General features: G+C 47.5%; 1 protein-coding gene across 1 annotated transcript in view; it reads left to right on the top strand.

Annotated features, from left to right (window-relative positions):
• Nucleotides 1–22,068: 22,068 nt before the first annotated feature.
• LOC149341385 (neurotrimin-like) overlaps nt 22,069–25,033 on the top strand; it is a 186,666-nt gene continuing 183,701 nt past the window's right edge. Inside the window, exon 1 of the mRNA XM_089543472.1 lies at nt 22,069–23,636. Within this exon, the coding sequence (XP_089399598.1) occupies nt 23,507–23,636 (130 nt within the window). The 5' untranslated portion in view covers nt 22,069–23,506. The remainder of the gene's footprint in view (nt 23,637–25,033) is intronic.

The raw sequence follows: 25,033 nt of genomic DNA, 5'->3' as shown, positions 1-25,033 counted from the left end.
GGCAGACGGCTTAGCGCATCGGCGTTTTGATGTTTACTCCCATTGCGGTAGACCAGAGCGTAGTCGTACGCTGAGAGTTTGATGCACCAACGTGTCATTCGCGGAGACAAAGTTGGTGGCATAGGCCTTTGTGGTCCCAGAATGCCCAATAGCGGTCGGTGATCGGTTATAAAGGTCACCTTCCGGCCGGCAATGTACTGGTGAAAATGTGTCGCCGCGTAGACGATGGCTAGCCCTTCTTTGTCAAGTTGCGCGTAGTTGCGTTCTGCTTGCGACAACGTACGTGAGGCGAAGGCGATGGGAGCTTCCCTTCCTTGCTCGTCAGTTTGCGATAGAACCGCGCCGACTCCGTACGGTGATGCGTCGCAAGCCAAAAGCAGAGGCTTCCTTTCGTCGTAGTGGCGGAGGACTGTACATCTTCGAATCAGGTCTTTCAGGGCATCGAATGACTGCTGATGGCGTGGCGACCATGTCCATGTCACATCTTTCCGAAGGAGTTGGTATAAGTCGTTGGCCACGGTAGCTCTTTGTTCCAAGAACCGGTCGTAGAACGTCAAGAGTCCGAGAAAAGCCTGTAGCTCCTGCTTGTTTGTTGGAGCTCGTGCTTCTGTGATCGCTCGCACTTTGTCCTCGGTAGGGTGAATGCCTTCCGCATCAATTCGGTGTCCCAGAAATTGCACCTCTGGCACCGCAAAACAGCACTTCGATTTGCTTATGCACAAATTAGCGTTTGCTAGCCTTTCGAGAACGAGCTCTAGGCGCACTGCATGCTCTTCAGTGGAAGTGCCACTGATGATGACATCGTCAAGGTAGACACAAACTCCTGGGATGCCCTGAAGCACTGTCTCCATGAATTTTTGAAATATGGCCGGGGCTGCAGCTACGCCAAAAGGCAGTCGCTTGACTTTGTACAAGCCTTTCAGTGTGTTAATTGCCAATAATTCAGCAGTTGACTCGCTCACCTTCAGCTGCTGATACGCCTGGGTGAGGTCCAATGTGCTGAAGACTCTTGCGCCACGTAGTACACTGAATACTTCTTCAGGTGTCGGTAGCGGGTAAGAGGACGCTTTAGTCGCAAGATTGACGGTGCTCCGGTAGTCTCCGCAGAGGCGTATGGTTCCGTTCTTCTTGCGAACTACGACAAGTGGTGTGGCCCATTCTGAATGCTGCGTCGGCTCGATGACACCTTGCTGCTCCAGTTTGTCCAACTCTTTTTCAACTGAATCTCGGAGAGCAAACGGCACCGGCCTGGCCTTCAGAAATTTGGGTTGCGCGTTGTCCAACAACTCCAGTGTGACCGGGGGCCCTTCGTTTCCTGGAATCTCTTCCGAGAATACTCTTTCGTATTTCTCTTGCAGTTGCTCAACCATGTTCTGGCTCGGCGTCTGGTGTATGCCGCATATCATCACGCCTAGTGGAGAAAACCAGTTTCTCCCTAGAAGGCTTGATCCTGTGCCCTTCACAACAAGCAGAGGTAGCGTATGGGTCTGGCCGTTGTAGTTAACCTGCACGTTGGCAGAGCCCAATAGTGGCAGATTCTGTCCTGACCACGTTCGCAGGTGCGTGTCGTCTTGTTGCAGGGCGGGTGCGTCAGATGGCCATGAAGTTCGGAATGTGTCCTCACTGATCAGAGTACAGGCTGCGCCGGAGTCCACCTCGAACTTAATCAGCTGGTGATGTACGCTTACTTCTGTAAAAATCTTCGGTCGCGTGCCGAGATTCATGGTGTTCAGGTCGTACAACACAGATGGTGTTGCTGATGTTGTTCCATGGAGATCAGATAGCGGCGTATTCTCTGAGGCGTTGACGCTGTGATTAGGCTGGGAAGGTGACTTTATCTTGGCAAGTCTCCGTTTCGTAATGCATGCTCTTTCGATATGCCCTCGCTTGTGGCAAAAATTACACGTGGCTGACTGGAATCGACATCCCTGGGGGTTGTGTTGGTCGTCACACCGCCAGCAGCGTTGTGCCTTTTTGACCGATTTTACAACAACAGAAGGCTTGCGCACCTGGTTGCTTGTCTGGTGTACCGGCTCGGTGTTCCGGCGAATCCCTCTCTGCTGGTGACCGGCGCTCTCCGCTCGAACGGCGATGTCGTAAGCTTTGCGGAATGTGAGGTCCTTCTCAGCGAACAGGCGCTGCTGCAGTGACTCGTCACTCAGTCCGCACACAAATCTGTCGCGTAACATCACGTCCAAGGGAAGCATGGTGGTGTTAGCAGAAGAAGCTGCGTCTCCCTCCTGCCCGGTAGCTGTTGTCGACAGCGTTCCAAAATTGCAGTCGGCAGCGAGCTTCTTGAGCGCGGCTACGTAGGCGCTCACAGTTTCTCCTCCCAGTTGATCTCGTCGTTGGAAGCGAGCCCGGCTGTAGACCTCGGATGGCCTTGGGTCGTAGTGTTTTTGCAGCGCTTTTACGATGTCGTCGTAAGACACTGCCGCTGGTGTGCTTGGCTGAATAAGGGCGCAGACAGTATCGTAGGTCTGCTCCCCGCACAGCGTCAGCAGGTTGGCCCTCTTCAAGGCTGGGTCTGTGATGTTGTTAGCTTCAAAGTAGAACTGAAGGCGTCCAACCCACGATGACCACGATGAGCCGTTGAACTCTGGTATCTGATTGGGAAACCCTCGCGTAGCCATGGCTTGTCAATAGCGTTGCGTAGCGCGGGTCGAATCCACTTTCTCGTCGCCACTGTCGTGTCCGGTCGCTGTGTTGAATGCAGCGAAAGACGCACACGGTACTTTAAGACTTCGTTTATTTAAAGCCGATGAGGGTGCGACCAGCGTCGACCGAGGCAGGAGCCGAACTGGCCGCCCGAAGAAAGGAGGGAGCGGAGAAGCGTCCACGGGAGGGAGTGGCTTCCCAAAACAGGAGGAGGATGCGGGGGCGCACCATGGGGGGGCATCTGGCGACAGCGTGCGACGAGGGGCAAGTGGTCGTTAGGAGGAGGATGCGAGTGGTCGTTAGGGGCGCACACACACAAAAGCAATAAGGGGACACAACAACATTATTTAGTAGAACCTGATCATTAACATTATAAACATTGGAATACAAAACACAATCATCAGCGTACAAACGAAGCTTAACAGAAGTGTTAGAAACAACTTGAATGACATCATTGATATACATTATGAATAAAAGGGGTCCAAGAACAGAACCTCGTGTAACACCCGTGGTAATAAGAACCGGTAATGACTTTTCTTGATTGTGGGTAACAAACTGAGTCCTGAGGTGTAAGTAATCTATGATCCATTCGAGTAATTTATCACCGTAAGATCCTGTAAGAAAGGTACAAAGTTTGGAGATAAGTTTTTGGTGGCATACCTTATCGAAGGCTTTATAATAGTCAATAGTCTTCCTGTGTGTGAAACTGTTTATTAAAGAAAGACTGCTAGCATACTCGCGCTACCAAAAAAATAAATTTATCACTTTCAAGCTACAGTGACGGAACTTTCCTTTGGGTGCCCGCGACAAGGGCTCTCCTTTGAACCAAAATTGATAACTTTTATCGTTCTTTCGAAATATATTTTGTGAGTACCATTTGTCAAAACTGTCTGCTTCCGTTTGATACAAAGTTATTCATCAATGAAATATTTGCTGAGGAAATTCCGCTGCGTTGGTTCAGTTTATGCAGCAAGAATTTTTAAATACCTGAAGAAGAAAAATCGGCGAAATATCTTTTTTTTTTTTTTTGCGGCGGAGGAAATATACCTTGAATGCGCAAACACAATGCGTTCAGTAACTGAAGTTTGAAGTCAGATAGCGAAATCAGCATCGTCTCCTTCGAATTGATTAACGAAGAAGGAAGCATAGCTGGGCGAGTAGGTAGCAGTTCACTGTGGGTGATGCAGTGGGAAACGGACGAAAGACAAAGGAAGATGACAACGCAGACGGAACACAGTATTGTCGTCATCCTTTGTCTTTTGTCTGTTTCGGGCTGTACCATATACTCCACTCCTTGTACATGAGTGCGTTTGAATCCGCTATGCACCTTGACTAATCCCTCGTGGGTATGTGCCATTAAGCCTGAGGACATTTTCATCATCACCATCCACAGTGAGTAATCAAGGCTTTTTAGGCGGGTGCCTTCATCTGCCTTTTTTTCGCACTCTCGGCATAAGCCTGAAAAATTAGAAGGATGTTTAAGCTTCGCCTTAAGAGAAGACGCGATAGCACCTTCTCATACTTTTTCCTCTTTTTATTCCTTTTATCTCTCATTTCTCGCCAATTGCCAATCCACAATCACTCGAACCAACGACCTTTGAGAGAAAAACATAATGAATCGACATTGTGAATCCGTTTCTGCTAAATACCTTTTCAATAGAATGATTGTACACCTAAAAGAATTGTATGCCCAGAACGAGTTAGAACCGGAGTGGCACCCACTCTTAGTGCTATGTTGTTCATCGCCTTTTTTCTAGTTCCTTCTTGCTTAGATGTGTCGTGTTATGATGTATTAGTTATGTGTTCCGAATTGACTCTTTTCTCGTGCTTATGATGTATTAGCTATGTGCTCCTAATTGACTCATTTCTCGTGCTTCGTTGCTTATGTGTGTTGATGTGCCACTGTTTTCTCAATGTTTATAGATAGCTCATGTACATAATACTTCGCATCATTCTAATAAATACCACGTTAAAAAACCTTTCGTGGCCCATGCGCTGCGTTCCAGGCACGCAGAGGACCTGGCTTCGAGCCTCAACGCCGGCTATTTTATTTGTCTATATTCTGATTTCAAGAATTCCGTTTTTTTTTTCTTACCGACGCCGGACGACGGCCGACGCCGGGTCTCGGATAGACCGAGCTCCTTACGCTATCACGTAAAATCTATCACGTAAAATATGTCCTCGCTATCCGGATGGTCTCCAGTGGCTCAGCGCCATATATCACAGAACACAAACCGCCGCAATAGCTCAGCGGCTTTGGCATTCGGCTGCTTATCCCAAGGTCACGATTTTGAACCTGGCCGTGGCGGCCGCATTTTGATGGAGGCGAAATACAAGAACGCCCGTGTGTTGTGCAATGTCAGCGCGCACGTCGCAGAACTCCAGATATTCTAAGGAAAGCGGAGCTCTCCACTGCGATGTCTCTCATATGCCTTGTGTCGCTTCGGAACGTTAAACCCCACAGTTACACTGTTTACAAAACACACCTGGTGTAAAATACTGGTTTCCGCAGGAGGCGCTCTTCTTTTGTAAATTGGTGGAAGAAGGAGACATTGCTATCTCCGCAATGCATTTGGAAAGGATAAAGCAGCTGCAAGCTTTCGTAAGCTCCAAAAGCTTGGGTGCCCGACAGGCACAATGACAGCAGTCCAGCACTGACAAACAGCTCCAAAGCACCCAAAACTGAGCTACTCGGAAGGAAAAAATTTTTTTTGTGCAATATGGTCTGTGAAATTTATATAAAAAAGAGAAGCGTCTTTGTTTTGAAACCAAAAGCAGCCATGTGAAGGATGCCTGCCTGTGGTGATGCCGTATGTAAAGAACGCATTGGCGTGGTTTGAGCTACTTTTGTCTTATTTACTCAAACCTAGCTAACAGTATCTGAAACCAATCTAACAAAATCTTTTTTTTTTTGGGGAGGGGGGGGGGGGGGGGGGCGGAGGGCGAAAATTTTCATATTATACTCTCTTGATGTGAGGGAGCTGTTGTCTCCCGAAAAAAGGAGCACCATAGAATACGGTTATTGCTATCACAATTAGTTCTCTACAGGCATATCGCTGCGTCTGACAACTTTCATGGCCATCATACACCCAAAAACGGAAAAACAAAGAATTATAGATTGAATGTTAAGACCTGCCGGGTAAAATTATCCCTTTAAGAGATCTCGAAAGTATTAAACAAGGGTGAAAAAGAGCGCAGATTTGATTATACTTTCTTTTTAGTATCAACATTAATTTACACATTTTAAAGGAATGAAGCTTAGTCATTCCAGAGAGTGGCAATATGAACAACACTGCATAACATTGTTTAAATAGCTACGGCGACGAACTAGCGAACTATTTCTTTTTTGAAGCCCACCCTTTCTCATACGGCTGTACCTCGGGAAAGCGCAACGCTCAGCCCTATAACAAACCGTTACGCGCTAAGCCTTTCACGGTGCTTCTCTCTATAACTGGAGTCAGACTCCGTTGTAACGCCTCGATTTTCACCGGGGTAGAGAGCAAATGTGTTGGCGCAGAAGCGAAGCAAGAACAGTTACGGGTGAGTGGAAGCGGCGGGGAGGATAAAGGAGGAAAGAGAAGGAGGGCGATTGAAAGAGACAGTGCGGTGGCAGCGAAGGGGCCAAGAAACAGGCGACCGTTGGAGCGCCTTATATCCCTTCGCGAGGAAGACGAACCACACGGAGCACCGACCTTAATCCCCGTCGCAATCCCAATAATCCCGAGTCGGAAATCCGTTATTCGGACTCGCCCCGCGCCGCCCTCGAACTCCTCCTCTCTCTCTCTCTCTTTTCTTTCTCCCTCTCCGCAGCCGGCACCGAAAGAAGCGGCTTGCTGCGTCCAAGACCAACCCGCTCCTCTCCTCTGTTCCTCGGCGTCACGTGGGGAAGAGCGGATCCTCTCGCGCGCCACTGCGTGCAGAGAGCCCGAAAAACTTCTTGTACCGGGAACGCGGCATTTTCCAGATGCTTTGGTCGCCTTATCCCGGCGCCCCCGCGGCAGCACGGGTCACGGGCTCTGCTGCGTCTCTCTCCCGGCGGATTTGGCGAGGTATCGGCAGATGGCTCCGGCGGTGCGTCTTTTCCTCCCTTTCCCCTCCCCCCGATGCTCGGTGTTGGTGGTGGTGTTTACCATTGTTAGCGTTGCCCCAGCAATCGCTTTCGGCGCGGCGGCAGCGTCACAAGCGAGAAAAGTGGTCGGGCGCGTGCGGCGCCAATTTGTGCCGCGATCACCGACGCGCGCACCTCATCCCTGCTCCCTTACCCACGCCTGTGCCTCCCGGCTGTTCTGGGAACCCTATTCTAGTATACCGTAGGAGCATAGACCAAGAATTGAAAATTCGCCTCTATTACGTAATCGAAGCAAGAAACTCGTGCAGTAGGCTCATCTATACGCACGAAGCACTGTGGTTTCGTCGTCTTGACATATGTCCGTGCCGTCCAGAATTTGTTGCGCATTGCTTGTTATGTGTGCTTTAAATTGTGGAAGTTTTACTAAGGGAAAGAACTGGTTATTGCTGACGCAGTTCGCACGGCTGCACCATTAGCGAGGTTACGTTAGTAAATTCTTTGGCAGTCTATGTGGTGTGAGCAGCTAAACAAAGTACTGATCCCACAACTAGAACTTACCCCTTATTGTGTTGCTTTTCAATGTTGGATCCATCATCTATTTAAACACAGCACTTTCCAGCTTCCAGTAAAACCATGGTTTCAAGGAGAAGGGTTGACGTCCGTATATCCGCTAAGTGTTGTTTTCGTAAGCGAGATGAAAGATCTGAGCGCTCGCAGTTCTGTTCTCAGACTTCTTAGGGCCTTGTGTAAAAAAAAGAAAAGAAAGAAAGCATTGGCAAAGCGGATATGGTAGCTCTACAGCGTGCGAATAATGCCAGTGCCCTTTACAAAACTATTTTTAGAAATATGAAAAACAATGGCCTAGCGGTCATCGGCTCCCCACAGATTTGCGGCGTTTTAGCAAGATTGGACACCACCGCAAGGAATTGGTTGCTTATTCTGTAAAGCGTGCTCCGTTGCAATACGATCCGTATAGAGGAGAAGCCATTACTGCTCCGGATGGTAGCGGGGGAAGTCATTGGAAGTGAAGCACTTAAGGAAACGAATTGAACTTATCCTCCGCTTCATTAAGAAAAGGGGAAAGATAGGAGACAGAGGTCTGTGACAGGGAGTGGTACTAAAAAGACTCCGAGAACTGAGTACAGTACAGTACCGAGTGCTTTAAGAAAACTTGAAACAAATGAACGCTTAGTCCGAAATGATAGGCTGTCATATAGGCAATGTTGACAAAACATCGCAAAAATTTAGCACATCGCAGCAAAACGGAACAAAAAAAAAAAAACGCTGTCAATGGTGGAGCAGAGAACGGAAGAGCCTAATTCGTCACATGAGTCAAGTTCATTTTTAGTAGAAATGGTGCTTTTACTGCGTTAGCAGTATGGGTATCGTTTCCTAAAAAAGCGTAGTGGGCATTGTGACCGGAGAGCTGCGTGGACGGAGCGGAGGAGTGGAGGAGGAGGAGCAGCCCCTCGCCAGCCGTCACTCGCATCTCTGCCGAGTCATGAGCAATCAGGGCGCGCGCACTGGCTGCGCGCGGAAGCGGATAAAGGTTGCGGATCGTACTATGCTATAACTTTCTATTGTATGCACTTGCCATTTTTTTAAATGCGAAAGCATTATATAACGCATAAACCAGAAATCCGGCGTTGGCCGACCGTCCATAAAAAAAAAAAAACGGACCAAAACCCCCCCGTGACCTCACGATGTCATCGGCAGTGCGTACATCACCAGGAAAGAAAGAAAAATAAAATTTATTCCGCAGTGGGTTTCTAAGCCAGGCTGGTGCGAACAGATCAGCTTCACTTGTCACAGCATTAGAGTCCTACGCCATCGCCGCAGCCGAACAACCCACGTGCATGCTTTCGCATTCACACTACGTAAGTAGGCTCAAGTGTCCTCCGTAATTTTTTCCTTATTGCCTAAGTTTAGGTTTATGGAAGTCTAACGTCCCAAAGCAACTCAGGCTATCAGGGACGCCGTAGTGAAGGGATCCGGAAATTTTGACCACCTGGGGTTCTTTAACGTGCACTGACATCGTACAGTACACGGGCCGCTAGAATTTCGCCTCCATCGAAATTCGACCACCGCGGCCGGGATCGAACCCGCGTCTTTCGGGTCAGCAGCCGAGCGCCATAGGCACTTAGCCGCTGCGGCGGCTTTTTTTTTCTTCTGGCGGCAGCGTTTTTCCTTGTCTCCGCTCCGTCCAAAGTCCGCTTTTATTTTTTTTTTTTTACAGCGAAGGTTTTAATGGGACTGTACAAGCCATTTAGTAGAAGTAATATTGGTTATCAGAGATTGAAAGACGCAGCAACTGTCTCATTTCTTGATGGACACCTCAACTGCGTTGTGAGGGAAGGGAGGAAGGTTGGAGTGGAAGAAGAACGCAGTTTACGGGGTACAACGGCAGCCGTGTGACGCGTTGGGCTTAGCGAGTTAGGTGGACAAGACCGCCACGTACCTCAAAGCGCGATTGGTATGTCCACTGACTGAGATAGCCAGTAAAGCGCCAATACGCGATCACCGGCTATCAAAGAGGCAGAGTGGGTAAATTCACCGCGTCCCTACTAAAAAATCACACACCTCCATCCACAATCAACCTTGTATGGGTGTCGGCCCACTCCGGCTGCTCACGAAACGAGAAGGCGGACGAATATGCCCAAGGGCTCACCAACCGGGCCGTCTGCACGAATGAGCCGCCGGTGGAGCCACCCACCACATACAACGAGGTTACAAACATATATAGGGAAAACAGACGCCTTTACCCACGCCCACAGCAAGAGCTTACCAGGGCACAAGCCACGGTTCTTCGAAGAGCTCAGAGAAAAAGTCTTATGAGCCCATATCGATTGGCCTTAATTACAAAAGGTGAAGTTAATCCTATATGCCAAATTTGTGACAAAGACCTTACCGCAGATGACCACATTCTCTGGCGATGCGAGAAAAATCCACCCTCCAGAAAGCTTCTGCCATATCCCTCAGCTGACAGCTGGGAAAAGGTCATACGCAGTGAAGACCAACAGGTACAAGCCAACATCGCAGATTGGATCCTCGAGGTCGCCCCTTCATGGAGGCCTCTTGGGGCGAAAGGGGGCTAACGACGACAGAAAAGCTTAATAAAGTTTATTCCTACTTTTTTCATCGAAACCGACAGAGGGTTTGGAATACGAATAAGGCGACACTGGGAACTCGACTATTTGCTTCGTGCAAGCGGGCCCTAGACTCCGTGAATTCAGCCGGGAACTCGATCGAACCCTAGACAGCAATCGGAAGAAAGCCGAGTATGCACGTGAGCGTTAAACGCCAAAACGGGCCTTTGAGGCGTCGAACCGGGCAGACACTTCTGAAATGTCAGAAAGTGCCTACCAGTTCAGACCTCTCGGCCGCTAATACCAATCAGCTTTCGCTGATTAATGCACTAAGCATGTAGGATTCGATCTAATCATTTTTTTTTTGCTTGAGCTGTGATAATTTCATGTCAGGCTGACGGTTCATAAGGCAGTAGCGCCAATCATAATCGCCTATATAAACTTCGTTCTGACGCACATAACATAATGTAGAGCGGTCCATACTGATGCTTAAATGGAAGGACCTCAGAACACAAGAAAAGGTGTAGCAAGATAACAGGAGCGCATCCGACGCTTTAGTTTGCCGCCGCTCTTGCCGGGTTCACCAGCGAAAGCTGGTCTTCCGAATGTCAGCTGGACAGCGCCGCCTCCCAGTCCTCAGTTGTTGGGTCACTGATTCTTGGTACAGCTGGGTTTTTCCAGAATGCGCATACCATATGATATAAGTTAGCCACATCACTGAAGAAGGCGCAGTGTGGATCGTACGAATTCGGAAACATAGAGCTGAATTTGACGGGGCCTGTAATAAAATAAATTGTAACGCCGGCCGAGCCGAAGAAGAAGAACGCAGTTAGGGTAAAGGAAAGGTCAGTTATTGCAATGGAGTAGAATAAACACTGAATCCTCTAGTGGAGGTATTCCAAGCATTTTTCATTCATTTTGCTCGATGAGAGGTCCACAATCTTTAACTTCTCCGTTCCCCTCCCTTAATTACATTTCTGTAACTATTTTCTTCTCGATTCTTAGAGACGTCTCCAGTCATAATTTTAAATTCTCGTTCTAAACTCTTCCGTCTGGCTGGCACAGCAAACAGCCTTGGAGTTCTAACCAGGCACTGTGCAGGATACATGCAACTCGCATCACGATTAGAATGCAGTCTTTTAAAGCAGTTTTACAGCGCCAGCTGTTGAACATCCATTCCTAGTTTTCGCGTCGTAGTTGTAGTATATCGTCAGTGTAACCAGTGGCCGCGTTGACATGGGAACCACTCGGAGGAAACAAGCCGGAGAGTAATCACGCTGGAAGAAGGAGGAGGGTTACCGTGGAACGAGGAGGGTAAGGCGAGGCTTTAGGAAGGCGTAAAAGGAGGGTGCTTATTAAGGGAACTGACCGAAAGTTGGTTAATGAGGAAGGAGGAGGATGTAGCGAGAGCAAAGGAGTCACCTACCGGATGATGGTTATCGTGAAAGGAGGAAGGCACGGCGAGAGAATAAGCAAGCTTAACCGGAAAGTGGTTACCGTGGTCATAGTTGGGGATAAGAGGTTATGGAGAATATCTTGGTATTCTGCGATTCACTGATGGCATTGCCTTGCTAAGCCACTCAGGGGATGAACTGCAAAGCATAATCAATGAGTTTCACAGGCAGAGCAGAAGGGGGATCTAAATATTAATATGCAGAAAACTAAAGTAATGTTCAAAAGTCTTGGAAGTGAACAGCAGTTTACGATTGGTAGCGAGTCGCTGAAAGTAAGGTAAGGGGATACGTCTACTTAGAGCAGTTAGGGGCTGCAGATCCGGATCACGCGACTAAAATAAATAAAAAGAAAGAATGAGGTGGAATACATTTGGCAGGCACTCTCAGATCACGAATGGCAGTTTGCCCATGTCTCCCAAGAGAAAAGTATATAACAGCTGTGTCTTACCAGTGCTCACCTATGAGGCAGAAATATGAAGATGACGAAAAGGGTTCAGTGGCCGAATTACAGAAAGATCACAATCTCAAAACAGTCACAAAAGAGAAAAGAAGCTCCGCTTCTATTAGCAGGCACTGACTGGAGAACATATCGACCAATAGAAGCGGGGCTAATTAATTCGTTTGTGATAGGTTTGTGGCTAGATCGTCCCGTAATTCGGCCCCAGCTTGATTTGACGACAACACAGCGAGCTATTGGGAAGGAAAATGTTAGGTATAATTTTAAAAGACAGGAAGAGAACAGAGTGGGTCAGGGAACAAACGCGGATTAATGACATCTTAGTCGAAAGTAAAGACGAAGCAATGGGCTTGGGGAGCGCGTGTAATGCATAGGCAAGATAACTGATGGTCGTTAAGGGTACCAGACTGAATTCCAAGAGAATGCAAAGGTAGCAGGGGGCGGCCGAAAGTTAGGTGGGCGGATGAGATTAAGAAGTTTGCGGGGACAAGGTAGTCGCGGATGGCACAGGACAGGGTTAATAGGAGAGATATGGGGGAGGCCTTTGTCCTGCAGTGGGCGTAGTCGCGCTGGTAATGATGATTATCACTGAAGGAGGAAGGCATGACGAGAGCATAAGGCGCAAGTGGAGGGTGGCTGCCATGGGAATCACCTGGGGGTAGTTACCGTGGAAGGAGGGGGAAGAGGGTTACAGTGGAAGGAGGTGGGTATGGCGAGAGCATGGGAAGGCGTATCCGTAGGGTGGTTACTACAGGAACCATCCAGAGGATGATTGTCGTAGAAGCAAGAAACACATATGTTGTAGAACAAACAGTAATGCTGCGAAACACTCTGCCCGAGGAGACGGCCGTTAGTGGCGCCGCGCACCTAGAACGGAGTGCTGGAGAGGAGAGCCGGTCGAGAAGCGAGTATGTATGGAAAACTAAAGAGAGCTCTGAAAATATACAGATATTAAGTCGTCTCATAATATCTACCTCAACATATTGTAAAATATAAATGCCTTAGCAGCTGTCACTGACTGTCTTGTTACACAGTGGTAACCGTCCTGTCAACTGTTAAAAATTTTGAACTAGACTGCCAGAACCACTTTAAAAAGACTGCTCGCGTGAGACAGCTGACACTTATTATAAGTAGTCAGCCTTCCTTGGCAGGCCTAAATTTTTACACGGTTATTTGAAAATAAGCAGACTATTATTAAATAAGGGCGTTCCTCCACCTTCAAAAGAAACGATACGCGACTGATCGTCTTGGAAAGAAAGTGTTGCCGAACGCTGCAGTTACCATGAAGCACGTTTCTGCGCTGTTTAGTCTGCAGCACTTAGCACTTTTAGATTACAAAACGGAAATGGAAAACGGCAAATAGCTCTTTGTCCCGTTCCTTGCTTTGTCCTCATTGTGTTTTGCACTATTGCTAATCTTTAAAAGAAATCAGTGTTGAACGATTTGTCCGACAACTCAGAGGTCAGAACTTTAGGCAGTTAGTTTTAGGGCAATAGACAACCTGATCCCACACAGTCGTATAGTTTTCGGTAGATTTTATTCGGTGTAGCTACTGGCGGCACTCACTCACTCACTCACTCACTCACTCACTCACTCACTCACTCACTCACTCACTCACTCACTCACTCACTCACTCACTCACTCACTCACTCACTCACTCACTCACTCACTCACTCACTCACTCACTCACTCACTCACTCACTCACTCACTCACTCACTCACTCACTCACTCACTCACTCACTCACTCACTCACTCACTCACTCACTCACTCACTCACTCACTCACTCACTCACTCACTCACTCACTCACTCACTCACTCACTCACTCACTCACTCACTCACTCACTCACTCACTCACTCACTCACTCACTCACTCACTCACTCACTCACTCACTCACTCACTCACTCACTCACTCACTCACTCACTCACTCACTCACTCACTCACTCACTCACTCACTCACTCACTCACTCACTCACTCACTCACTCACTCACTCACTCACTCACTCACTCACTCACTCACTCACTCACTCACTCACTCACTCACTCACTCACTCACTCACTCACTCACTCACTCACTCACTCACTCACTCACTCGCTCGCTCGCTCGCTCGCTCGCTCGCTCACTCACTCACTCACTCACTCACTCACTCACTCACTCACTCACTCACTCACTCACTCACTCACTCACTCACTCACTCGTTCAGAAATATGTCAAAAGGCAATTCCATCTCAAGGTCGTTGCCCCGTTGCGTTCCGAGCAGAAGCCTTCTTTTCGGGGTGGTCCGTTAGCGATATGTTCCGGAAGGAACAGCGACAAAGAATCTCGCAAGCAAGAAGACGTACATAATTTGCTACTTCACAGGGACTTCTGGTGTTGGCACGTCAGCGAAATTTCCTGCGAATCGTTGGCACCAAGCCAGGCACGCAAACAGCCTGGAAAAAAGGTTCACAATAAAAACGTGCTCTTGAGCACTGTTTTGCTATTTTATCTGTCACGCTTGCATTACTTGCCTCAGAAATCTCTCCGCTGCTGGCGCTAGTTGATTCATACGAGCTCATTGCTGGACCCACCTATCATGAGGTCGATGACATCAAAGTGAAAAGCAAGTAACGCTGTTTGCCACTCTGACTACAGCGTATCGGCGTTGAATGTCGCCGTACACGCTTTTCAACAAACTTGGATGCACGTATACATAATCCCTTTCTCATAAGTTTGTAGCCCAGACGGTCGGCTGCTGAGCCACACCATGTGGAAAAAAAGATTAGTACTGCGCGAATGAGACGGGACAGGAGAACGAGGAACACAAACGACAACACAGGCGCAGTTGGAAGTTTGCGCCTGTGTTGTCGTCTGAGTTCCTCGTTATCCTTTCCTGTCCCATTCGCGCAGTACTAATCTTTTCTGCAATGAACCAACTAGCCCGCATAACGTTCTACTTCACACCATGCGGCTTGTAATACATATTTAGTGACCAAAATATCTTGAAGGTAAGAAGATTTCTGGTCCTGCACCTTCGGGTGTAACCTCCACGGATGCTACAGGAGCCGCACTACATGGCTTGGAAACAAACGCCCTGGGCTTTAAACATTGGCAAAGGCTACATTCTTTTTCATACTTGACCGTATAAGAACGCTTTTACATGCTGATATACGTTTGAGGCTCCAAACTAACTCTACCACAGGTCATTAATACTAAACGGAAACTACTACTTGCATTACTTGCTCACTTTAATCAGGAATAATATTTCCGCCAACTTGTTTCTTATTTGTAGGCCGAGCCGTGTTAAAACTACAGTTCGATCTTTCAAGAAACAATCCGCGTGAAAATGGGCTTAAGCTCCTGGTAGATGTATTTGCTCCTAAAATTAACTTCAGAACCGAACTAAACCTAAACTCCCAATTTAACGAGCGCGCCTTGCTTTTAAAGTTTGCAAATATCGAGAATGGTCGTTTTGCCCTGGCAATATTTTTAGAGCATGCTGGGTAAACATTTTATGACTGAACAACGGTAAAGCCTTAAGGAAGGTAATAGCAGCGGAAAAAAAAAAACGGGGACACAAGAGAGACACAACCAACAGGACTGGCGCTGAAGTCTTGTGTCCCCGTTTTTTTTTTTTTGCGCTGCTATTACCTTCCTTAAGATGAACCACTGACTAGCCCATACAAAAATTTTGATCGGTAAAGCCGATTTTGATTGAACATCAGTTCAGCCAAGAAACAGCGGTTCAACTTATCTTGAAACCACTTTTCAGCGTTGCAACTGGAAAATCAAATGCAACTAACTGAGAAATCAGAAATTGACTTTTTTTTAAAGAATCATGTGTGGTGTGTCAGATATCTTATCTTGATAAATAAATATCATGTGCATGAGTGCTTGGCACAGAGAAAATATTTTAAGAAAGATTTATATTTTCAACTACTGTCCTGTTATGTGTAATGAGAGCCAAACGCTAACTTATGTTCTTTATTTTAATATAAAGAAGTCCGAAGGATAATAAACGAAGTACAGAAAATTATAAACACTATTTATTATTTACAACCATTCATTTAAGATTAAACTGCTTGAGGGTTTAATAAATTAAAAATTAGCACGCAAACCACTCTCTTAATAAGGCTGCTATGTTCTTTCCATGACTCAACGAAGACAACAAAGACTTGTTTTTGAATAACAATTTAACAGAAATAGGGGGCCTAAACGTTCACCTGTTCGAGACTTCTGACAGAATGAAGTAGCAGAATTTTTGAACCTTTAATTTTGCGATGTTTTTCCGTGTGTACCTGGCGATCGAACGTGTTAAAATTGCAGTATTTATTTTTTCTTAAAACTTCGGGCAGTATACACAACGCAGTAATCTCAGAGCAGATTTTTATCAACGCTTGTAAGTGTTGTTTCAGATTGACCAATGAGTCTTAGCATTATCTTTGCCTTTATTTTCCAGAGAGAGAATTCAAATACAGTATGAATTTGGTTTATCCAAGCAATATTTATAGCATGCCCATTACCATACATTGTGAAGCTTGGTGATTACTATAGACTTCTAAGGCACAAGCACAGCTGTGTGCTAAAAGTGCAGAGAACGAATTTTTGAGGTTGCATTAAAAAAAAATTCATGTACTATAATGCTTACATAGGTGCTCAGGTAATATAAAATGGTCTGCTTTTCTTAAATCTTTTTTTGCTTGTGCTTTTGCCGCTCATTATTTCCTCCATAGTTTCGGTTTTGAAACACACTATTTGATATATCCCTTGCAAAATCAGGCCTCTAAAAGAGGGCAAATTTGTTCAATTGTTTCGAGATTAAACTTTCGTTTAAAAGGTACAAATATTAATTAACAAGACCCAGATTTTCGTTCTAGCACGTGAGAACAATGCGGTAAACAGTCAGAAAGAGAGGAAACAACAAATTTAAAATAACGGCTCTGTCTTGCTTTCAATCAAAAAATGAATACGTCAAAAAAAAAAAAGACCGCAAGAAGAGAAATAAAAGCAGCCAAGGTTCAGCGCCACTTCGAGAACTTCGCAAAGAAACGAGAGCTTACTACGTTCAACGTGACTCATCGGGCGCGGCACTCAGCTCGGCGACATTGTCTACCCCGCGACAGTTCGCTGGAGCGGATCTCTTCCAAACCTCGGCGCTGCTATACGCCACCGTGGTCGGGTCTGCGTTGCTGCGCAGACTCGCGACAGCGGTGGGGATGCGTCCCATTGTCGCTGCTGGGACGAGTCCTCCCCTTTGTGTATGGTCGCCGCTGTCGACGATGGGCTCTAGCTTCCTGCACAGCCGGGCAATCCCGACCAGAGAGTCTGTTCCCGCTATTGTTTTTTTATCTCGTTCTGGCCTGCATCAGCCTACCTTTTTTCCCATTTTTTATTTCATTCTTCCTCCTTATTCCCTTCTGTTCTTCAGACTGTTGCTCTCGTCGGGCTCTTTCGCGATGAAAACCCTAAATCACAGTCAGTTCACGCTGTCTCTGACTTGGCTGCTCAAGCCTGTGATGTTTTCGGCACTCCCCATGTCTTACCAGTCCCCATTTTGCTGTACTTGTTTGTCTTCCCTTTGTCTCTTTTCCCAGAAAGGCGCCACTCGCGTGTTTCCCTCATTCACGACGTAAAGCTGCGGAATGCCTGTCCTCATCTGGTTCAGGGCCAACAGTTCGGTTTCCTCTTCCCTAGACGTCCCCTTCTTACCCACCCCGCTATTCCGCGGAATTTTTTTTTGCTCCCGTTATTCCCAAATTCTTGCTTGTTTCCAGCTCCTGTAGGGCGCCAAGCTTAATCTCGCTTTGCGTTTATCCTTTTCCCTGCGCTGTGTGCCCCCTCGGGTTCTCCTTTCCCAACTTCCTTTTCTCCGAAGAGCTCTCTTCCCGTTTTCCCTATTTTGACTGCCGCTTTCTCCCTCCGATCCCGTGCGTGACTCATCGCTCCGCCTGAGGCCCGCGAAACGAGGGATGAGTCGGGCACGGGCGGGAGTGGCGGGAAGAGGCTGCAAAGACATGCGGGAGAGAGTGGTTGGGGAAGAGATTCCTAGGGACACGGAGCGAGCAGGGCGCGCGAGTGAAAGACTTCGAGCAGCGGCGGGGAAAGAGGGGGTACGGCGCCGAGAGACAATTGCGTTTTTATGGTGGCCTTCCGCGCCTCTGTCATCCTCCGTTTCCCGTCCTCCTCTCTTCATCCCCATTCCCTTAGCGCGTCCCGAACCGGCGGAGTTCGGATCGGACGCTGGCCCCTCATCCCGCGCGCGCGCAACGGCACTCCCTCTGTCTCGAGTGCTGCGGGAGCCACATTGGGAGAAAGCGTCGCGAAACTCTGCGGAATTCGGTTTCTGATAAGTAACGTCAAGTAGTGCGCGTGGAATTCGTTTTCGACGCGACGTGCGTTCGCTTTTGACTTTCACTTGGTAGAAAGACAAGTCAAAGACGAAATGAAGGGAAGAAGGTAGGAGTGACACGTAATTAATGCGCGTTTCAACCAAGCAGAAGCACAAGCTTTCTGTATAGAAAAATAAAATGGGAAGCTGAAATTTCTGGTTTAGCCTCGTTTAGATTTTCTTAAAATGAACAAAATCGAAGCACGTGATCAGGGCATGCATGCAAATGGTGGAAGTGAAGTTTAGAAAAAATGCGCAGAATGAAGTCGCCTGTGACGCATGTAGAGAGAGACAGAGGCACTTTATCGTGTCCCAGTTTACTAGCTTAGATGTATGACCCCAAGTGACATTAGCTTGTCTACTGCCTACCGCCTGCTGCGGTGACTTCTCTGTGAGCACTCTGCGTTGGCACTGCGAGCAAGCGGAGCGCGGCTGAGCTCATTACTGGGTTCCAAAAAAGAATGTTGCATCGGTTCTGAAAGCTAGACATGTTTGTGTATTTGTTTTTCTTTCTATTGTTTGGTTACCTTGCGCAGTGAATACTGCCCTTCGTTAATGACAATAAACAAACGGCTGCTAGTTTGTCCATCCTCTTGTCACTGAGGCCCGTTCCTGCGCTCTTATTGCTTTTTATAAATCGGGCATCATTCAGTTCCTTGTCACCGCGTTTTATGTTTCCTGTCAGATGCTCAATCTTACTTTAAGACTGCCCTTATTACGACTTCGCCAGTATCGCGAACGAGAAAAAAAATCTAGAAACATGCGCATGTTATGAAATGCGAGATCAAGTTAACATTGAAGCTCGTTTTGACCTCCGCGCATCGTATTTATAGACGCAGGATTATGGGAAAGAATACAGGGAGAGATGAACATGAAACATGAGCATACCGGCTGTGGAAACAATTACTTTAGGCCTGGAAAAAACTCAGAAAAATAAACTCAAGAGAGCGAATAAAGGAACAGGGCTAAATATTGTACAGGTGTCGTCAGAAGTAAATGGAAGGCAATATTCACGAAAAAATGTAATCATGCATCCTTGGATACATATGTGCAGCCTAACGGCGATTTTGCGTATTTCACTGTGCACTAACAAACATGAACCATTATGCTATAGATATGAAGAAATTAAATTTTTTTGACAAAGTCGCCTTCCATTTACATTTGACGGCGAGTGTACATGACACTAAAACAGTCTACCTTTTTTTACCCCTTGTGTTCCTGTGTGTAGTTGTTGTTCATACAATTAAAGCTTGCCGCAGTGGTGGCCCAGTCGTTTCAGCATCCGCCTCTCATGCGGGAGGTTCGGGGTTCGATCCCCAGTGCCGCCGTGAACCCATAGGTGATACAAGGAGTACAAGCTTTGCCCTGGTCTGGTGCTCGGCTTCTATAGGTTGAAATGTTTGAGAAATCGGCCTTTTACCCCACCTTGAGTAGTAGAAAATACCTTGTGCTATGGCGCTCTTTGGCCACAGATGCCCTTGCGCCACAAAAACTCATCATTATCATCATCACGATCAAAACTTCCCTGTGATATGCCGGGCTTCAACAAAAATGAAATGCTAAAGTACGTAATTGTTGTACTTTCGTATAACTTCTTTGTGGCATGTAAATGCAACATATAGTGATTTCGGAAATTTTTCTGTGAACCCAAACGCAAATCAGAACATATTTTCTTTACATTCACATATTGATATCACTGACATACTAACAATCGGCTTATATATTACTGTGAAAAGGCCTTGTCGTTTATAGCTTCTCACGTGAAACAAGACTGCGTGGCATAATACAATTTTTGAATAGATCTGACTCTGTCCTACAATAAAAAAGTATCGATTTCACATACACGTGGCTAGTAGAACGCAGCGCTATTGAGAAATTTGTTCTCTGTATTATTTGTGTTTTTAAACTCGCACAAATACCACGCATGATTAAATTTTGGTAAAGCGAGATGACTTACATTTTAGAAGGCTCTCGTGTTATCGCGTCCGCAATGCTGGGTTCACAAATGCCGGGTAGTGAATTTATAATGAGACTCCAGAGCGCGGAAATGTATTGGTGCTACGTAACAGCGAACGAGGCAATAAACGATCCGTTGAAGCACTTACGTAACACTTTCTAGCAGAGAACAGAAATAGCTGTAGGAGACTGAGCTTTAGTGAACAAATATGGCAGATTATTGCATATCCATAATGACAGCTTTAGCCCCAACTTCTTCACAGTCAGTGACGGCAACGCGCAATTGAATAAGCTCCTGTGCCCTTCTTCGGCGCTGTTGAAGAGGGCTTTAATGAGAAGGCTATGCCGTGTCCACTGTTTAATTAACAGCTCAACTGTGTCCTCTGGTTTATGCAGCGACACGAGACGTCGGTCAGCTAGGCCAGAAAAGACTCCAGGCTGCTTATTAACATTCGATTTTATAGCTGTCGCTGTGCGAGGGAAAAGAAAAAGGGAAGAGGATATTGGATGGGTATCGGTACGCTTGCGCGATAACCATACCTCATATATCAGACACCTTTAGCACACCGTGCACCATGTTATCTTTACCGGTACCGGAGTACTGGGAGCCCACGTGCATCCAATGTGCATGCGCAAATCACATTGACGGCGCCAAGTGGCGCCAGGTACCCGGCAGCTGTGCGTGCGCCTGCAGCATCGGGACCAATCAGCGCGTGCTCACCGGCGGTGGGCAGGGTCCCGGCAGTCCGGTGACGGTAACACGGTACACGGTATGCTGAAGGTGTCCATTATTGAAGTTACTGCTAAACAATACTGTCTGGAAGAAAACACCCTCTTTCTCTTGAGACACATGCGATTTGATATAAGCAGAGGAGCATTGTTCTTGAAATATTTTTTTGTAGTGGCACAGAAATCACTTCTTTTTTTTTTTCTTTGACAGGAATTAAGCCGTTCTGCAAAGACATACAAACAGTAAATCAGACGACAACGTCCGATACAGCTTGGTAGCTTTAGTGCAGGCCAAAGCATGGTGGTGCGCCTTTTTCACCACCATGCACGTTGTCTTCGCCTTGAGTGTAGCCATCATTTGAAATATGAAATACCATTTGAAAATATGAAATACTGTGCTGAATGCGCTTATTCTTGTCTATAGAAAGTCGATTTGTCTATAAAAAGTCTATTTGTCTATAGAAAGTCTATAGGCTTTTTGGGCCCATATGTATGGACTGTCTATAGACTAAAGAAATTTTTTTAAGGTTACCGAGCAGCAATACTTCCGAGGGCACTGAAAGTGAGCAAGCAAAGGAAAAAGAAGTTTATCGCAAGCACCTGCCTACTTTCTTCAAGAAGCACTAGATCTCTCCAACCTCTTTCAGCACCGAATTCCGGGAACTGCACGTTGAAACAGCTGAAGTTTCAGCTGGTTCGACGTTATGCGTGCATAGAGCATGAAGTGCCCACCTAAGAGCTGAAGTGCCTCTCGTCCCCAAATGGCCACACCGAGAAACAGTGCGCGTCTGCGTGTGTGTTGGGGCGCCATCGCGGGACGCATTCTATACGACTCCCAGCCGGAGCGTGGCATCAGAGAGACAACGAACCCGTGGAGTGAAAACTCCCGGCCCAGGGAGGGGGAAAAAAAAAATGTCGCTTCAGCAATTTAACAAAGGCCTCACGCAGAGAAACCCTTCAGGGCAAGAAAAACACACTGGCGAGCAGAAGACAAAAAAGATTAAAGCCAGCGAATGCGGATGAAATAAACGCTTAAAACACAGTTTAAAGAGTGACGGCCGGGGACAAAGAAAAGGAATACTAGTTCTGATAGGGGAGGAGAGGTTGAGGGAGGGATGTGGAGAGAGAGAAAAGGGTAGAGAGAGTATAGGGAAAGAAGGAGGGAGGGAGGGCCGAGCCCGGCGCGTGGCGCCGGTGGCGCTCCGATCGTTTCCTCGGTTCGCCCCTCCCACAATCTAATAAATGTCCGAGCCCCGGGAAAGCCGAAACGAGAATCTCGTTTGGAGCGAGCCTCGCCGGCGCTCGAAGCTCTTCTCTCGGGGAGTTTTTTCGCGCCGCTCGCGCGCGCGCCTCTCTCGCCCACACCCCGGTGCGCCTCTTGCCTCGCCCACGCCTCCCGAGGATCCCGTAGCGGGACGGGGCGCCCGCCGCTCCCCGCAGCCGATGTCTGCGGCGGCCCAAGACGCGGCACGGCGCTGACCGGCAGGACGCGAACCGAAGTGCTTGTCTTCCCGAACGTCGTTTCTCCGTGCTGTCTGTGTGGCAGGTGGCGAGCTTCTGCCACGATAGTCTCACTCGAGTCGGACAACAAGCGCCCAGAGACTGGTGGTGCGACGACTTGTTGGTCCCCCTCAGACTGACTTGGGAGCACGTGCTGGACGGTGGTTGTTGTCGCCGCGTCTTCTTGACAAGGACCAACGTACCCCTTCGAGCTTATCGTCATCTTCTGGAAGGCTTCTGGAAGTGAGCAAGCGTCTCGTGAAAAAAAAAAAAAAAAACGTCTGGACGGCAAAGTTTTCAACGCAGTGTTGTTCTCCCAGGCATCAAATAACCATTCGTCGGTGTTCGTGACTTCGCTTGTGAAAACGTTCGGCTCCACCCTTGCGGTGCTTGTGTCTTCCTGCTGGACACTTGCGTGTGCGAGACAAAAAGTACGCTTGTGGTGCCGGTCGCTGTAAGAGACATCACTGAAGCGTAGACTGGTGTTCGACGGATGGCTTAGCGTAACAGAGCTTGTTTTGCTGAGTGGTAAAGTCACAATGCTGAAGTAGATTAGGCGATCTGCCAGCAGCTCGCAAAACATATAAAGGAAGGAAATAACACCAAGTGTGAACTTGTTTGACAGCTTGGATTCGAGCGAAAAGACAGAAAAGTGCGCTTAGCAGGATTTTCAACTCGGCCTGATCAGGTTGTGGCGCCCTTCCTGCGATATCGTTCGTGGAATTGCGTGCGTGCTTTTTCGAAGAAAGCAATAAGTACCTGAATCTCGTGGACAGCAGACAACAAGGCTCACTACTCGATCTTGAAAAATACAAAAAGCGGGTCAGAATTTATTCCTTAATTTTGTCTTCCTCTGTGCTGGACACAAACTGTGGGCACTACTTCGTTCTCTGCTTGCACTGAGAGGCCCACTGATGCGAGGTCCTTCCGGTTTACGGATAATTGTGGAGCCTCTTCGCTGACGTGCTTAAGATAGCACTGAAACTAAACTGAAGGCATACTAAGCCCCTGTCGACGTAGTCTGAAGGGAAGCTAAACAACGCAACTTCGCTACTATCTCCTAAACAGACATCTCTGCAGTTTCACACCCACCTCTACAGAGTGCAATAACGACGAAAAGAGACCTCCGGAAGGACGCACAATGCGACCGACTAAATGCTACGTCTACCCTTTCGCGGCCGGACTAACGCAGTGAAGCCATCGCTCAGATGAAACAGTGCGAACACGATGCCTGACGCTCCACGGCGGACAATGACGGCCTGGTGCGGAGGGCCCACCTGTCGCCGCTGCGGCTCACCCCTGGAAAGCTGGCTTCTCGGCGCGCTCTGGATTGCGGCCGCGTCCCACGTAGCTTACGGTAAGCATTATACGTGCGTTTCGCACTCGCTTCGACAGTGGGAAAACCACCCGTATTACGGCTCCTGGGAGACACCGGCGTCTTCTGGGCGTTTTGCAACGACCGCAGTTAAATATTTAGGGATGAACTTCAGCCTAACTCACTCTCGTCTGCGCCCTGGCCAGCGCGGAAAATGCGGGTGCCGCGCGGGCAGAGAGAATAGTGACAGGTTACGGACCCGTATGTCTATGTGTATCGTGTATATTAGGTGATACTTTACTCCCTGCGTGGAACATGCTGGGGCGAGCGAGCTGAAATGCTAGCCTTAAATTTTGAATTTGGATAGTGCCCAGGAGTTTCGACTTGGGCTCAACTGTAATCTTGTGAAATCAGGGCGCTCATCTGCAGTTAGTTTGTAAGTCGCTTGCAAAGGCGCTTTAGGGGAGGGCAACGACCGTCGGGGTTTAAATATTAATGTATCCGTATTCTCTGAGCTGTGGACTAGAGGCACGCCTTACGCACTTTGCGCAAGAACTTTGTCTAAACAGGATTGAAGTAGCATTCAGACATATTTAGTGGCCAGCAGCTGAGCAAGACGCTTTTGATGCGAGAGGAAATGCTTCATTTAGACGCATTCGTAATTTACTCTCTCTGTTCGCATATGAATGGCCTCTGCTTCAGTTATTGCTCACTTTTTGTTTCTTCAAGCGCAGGTCTTTACTGTTAACCTCAGGGCATGAGCCTGCGTGCCTTCGAACAGAAAATTAGCATTGTGTCGACGCGCCAGATGCGCGTTGCAATAGAACAATTGTAGAACCAGACAGATTACACTGCCCTTGACTTTATATAGCCCCAGGTTGCTCTTAGCTGTTCCGTCCGACGTATTTCTGAGTCACTTGCTAGTTCAATCTTGCTATTTTATTGTTTAATAAAGGATGACTGTTTAGCTTTTGCAGTTCGACAGAACTTCGAAGCTGGGAGGGAAGTAAACGTCAAATGAACCGAAAAGTTTATCTCAGACAACTGATGAAAGCATTCGGTTTGCAATATCTTTAAAATGTTTAAATATGGCGTGTGAAGGCATGTATCACCGTTTTTAAAAACGCGCCAGCGGCCATGCTTTCTGGCCTGACCGCGTAGCCTTTCCAGTGTGTCATATCTGTAAAATGTGAAAAGTTTCTTCTTAACTTATTCAGAACTTTGATGTGCTATAGGTATGCTGCTACACTTCCTTTACGCAATTCAGTTGGAGACCCCATCACCTAGAACTTTTTAAAAGAGCAGCGCGCGTTACAAATTTGCAGCGACTTTAGTGGTTGCTTCTTTCAAAAACGTAAGTCAGGACTTTATTTGATTAGATCACAAAATGAGGCGTGACACTGAGAAGTGGTGAAACGAGTGAAGCGCTAACGGCAAAT

This window comes from Amblyomma mixtum, chromosome 5 (assembly GCF_055824585.1).
Source record: "Amblyomma mixtum isolate Tamu chromosome 5, ASM5582458v1, whole genome shotgun sequence".
Classification (NCBI taxonomy): Eukaryota; Metazoa; Arthropoda; class Arachnida; order Ixodida; family Ixodidae; genus Amblyomma; species Amblyomma mixtum.
This window is presented reverse-complemented; position numbering and strand designations above follow the sequence as displayed.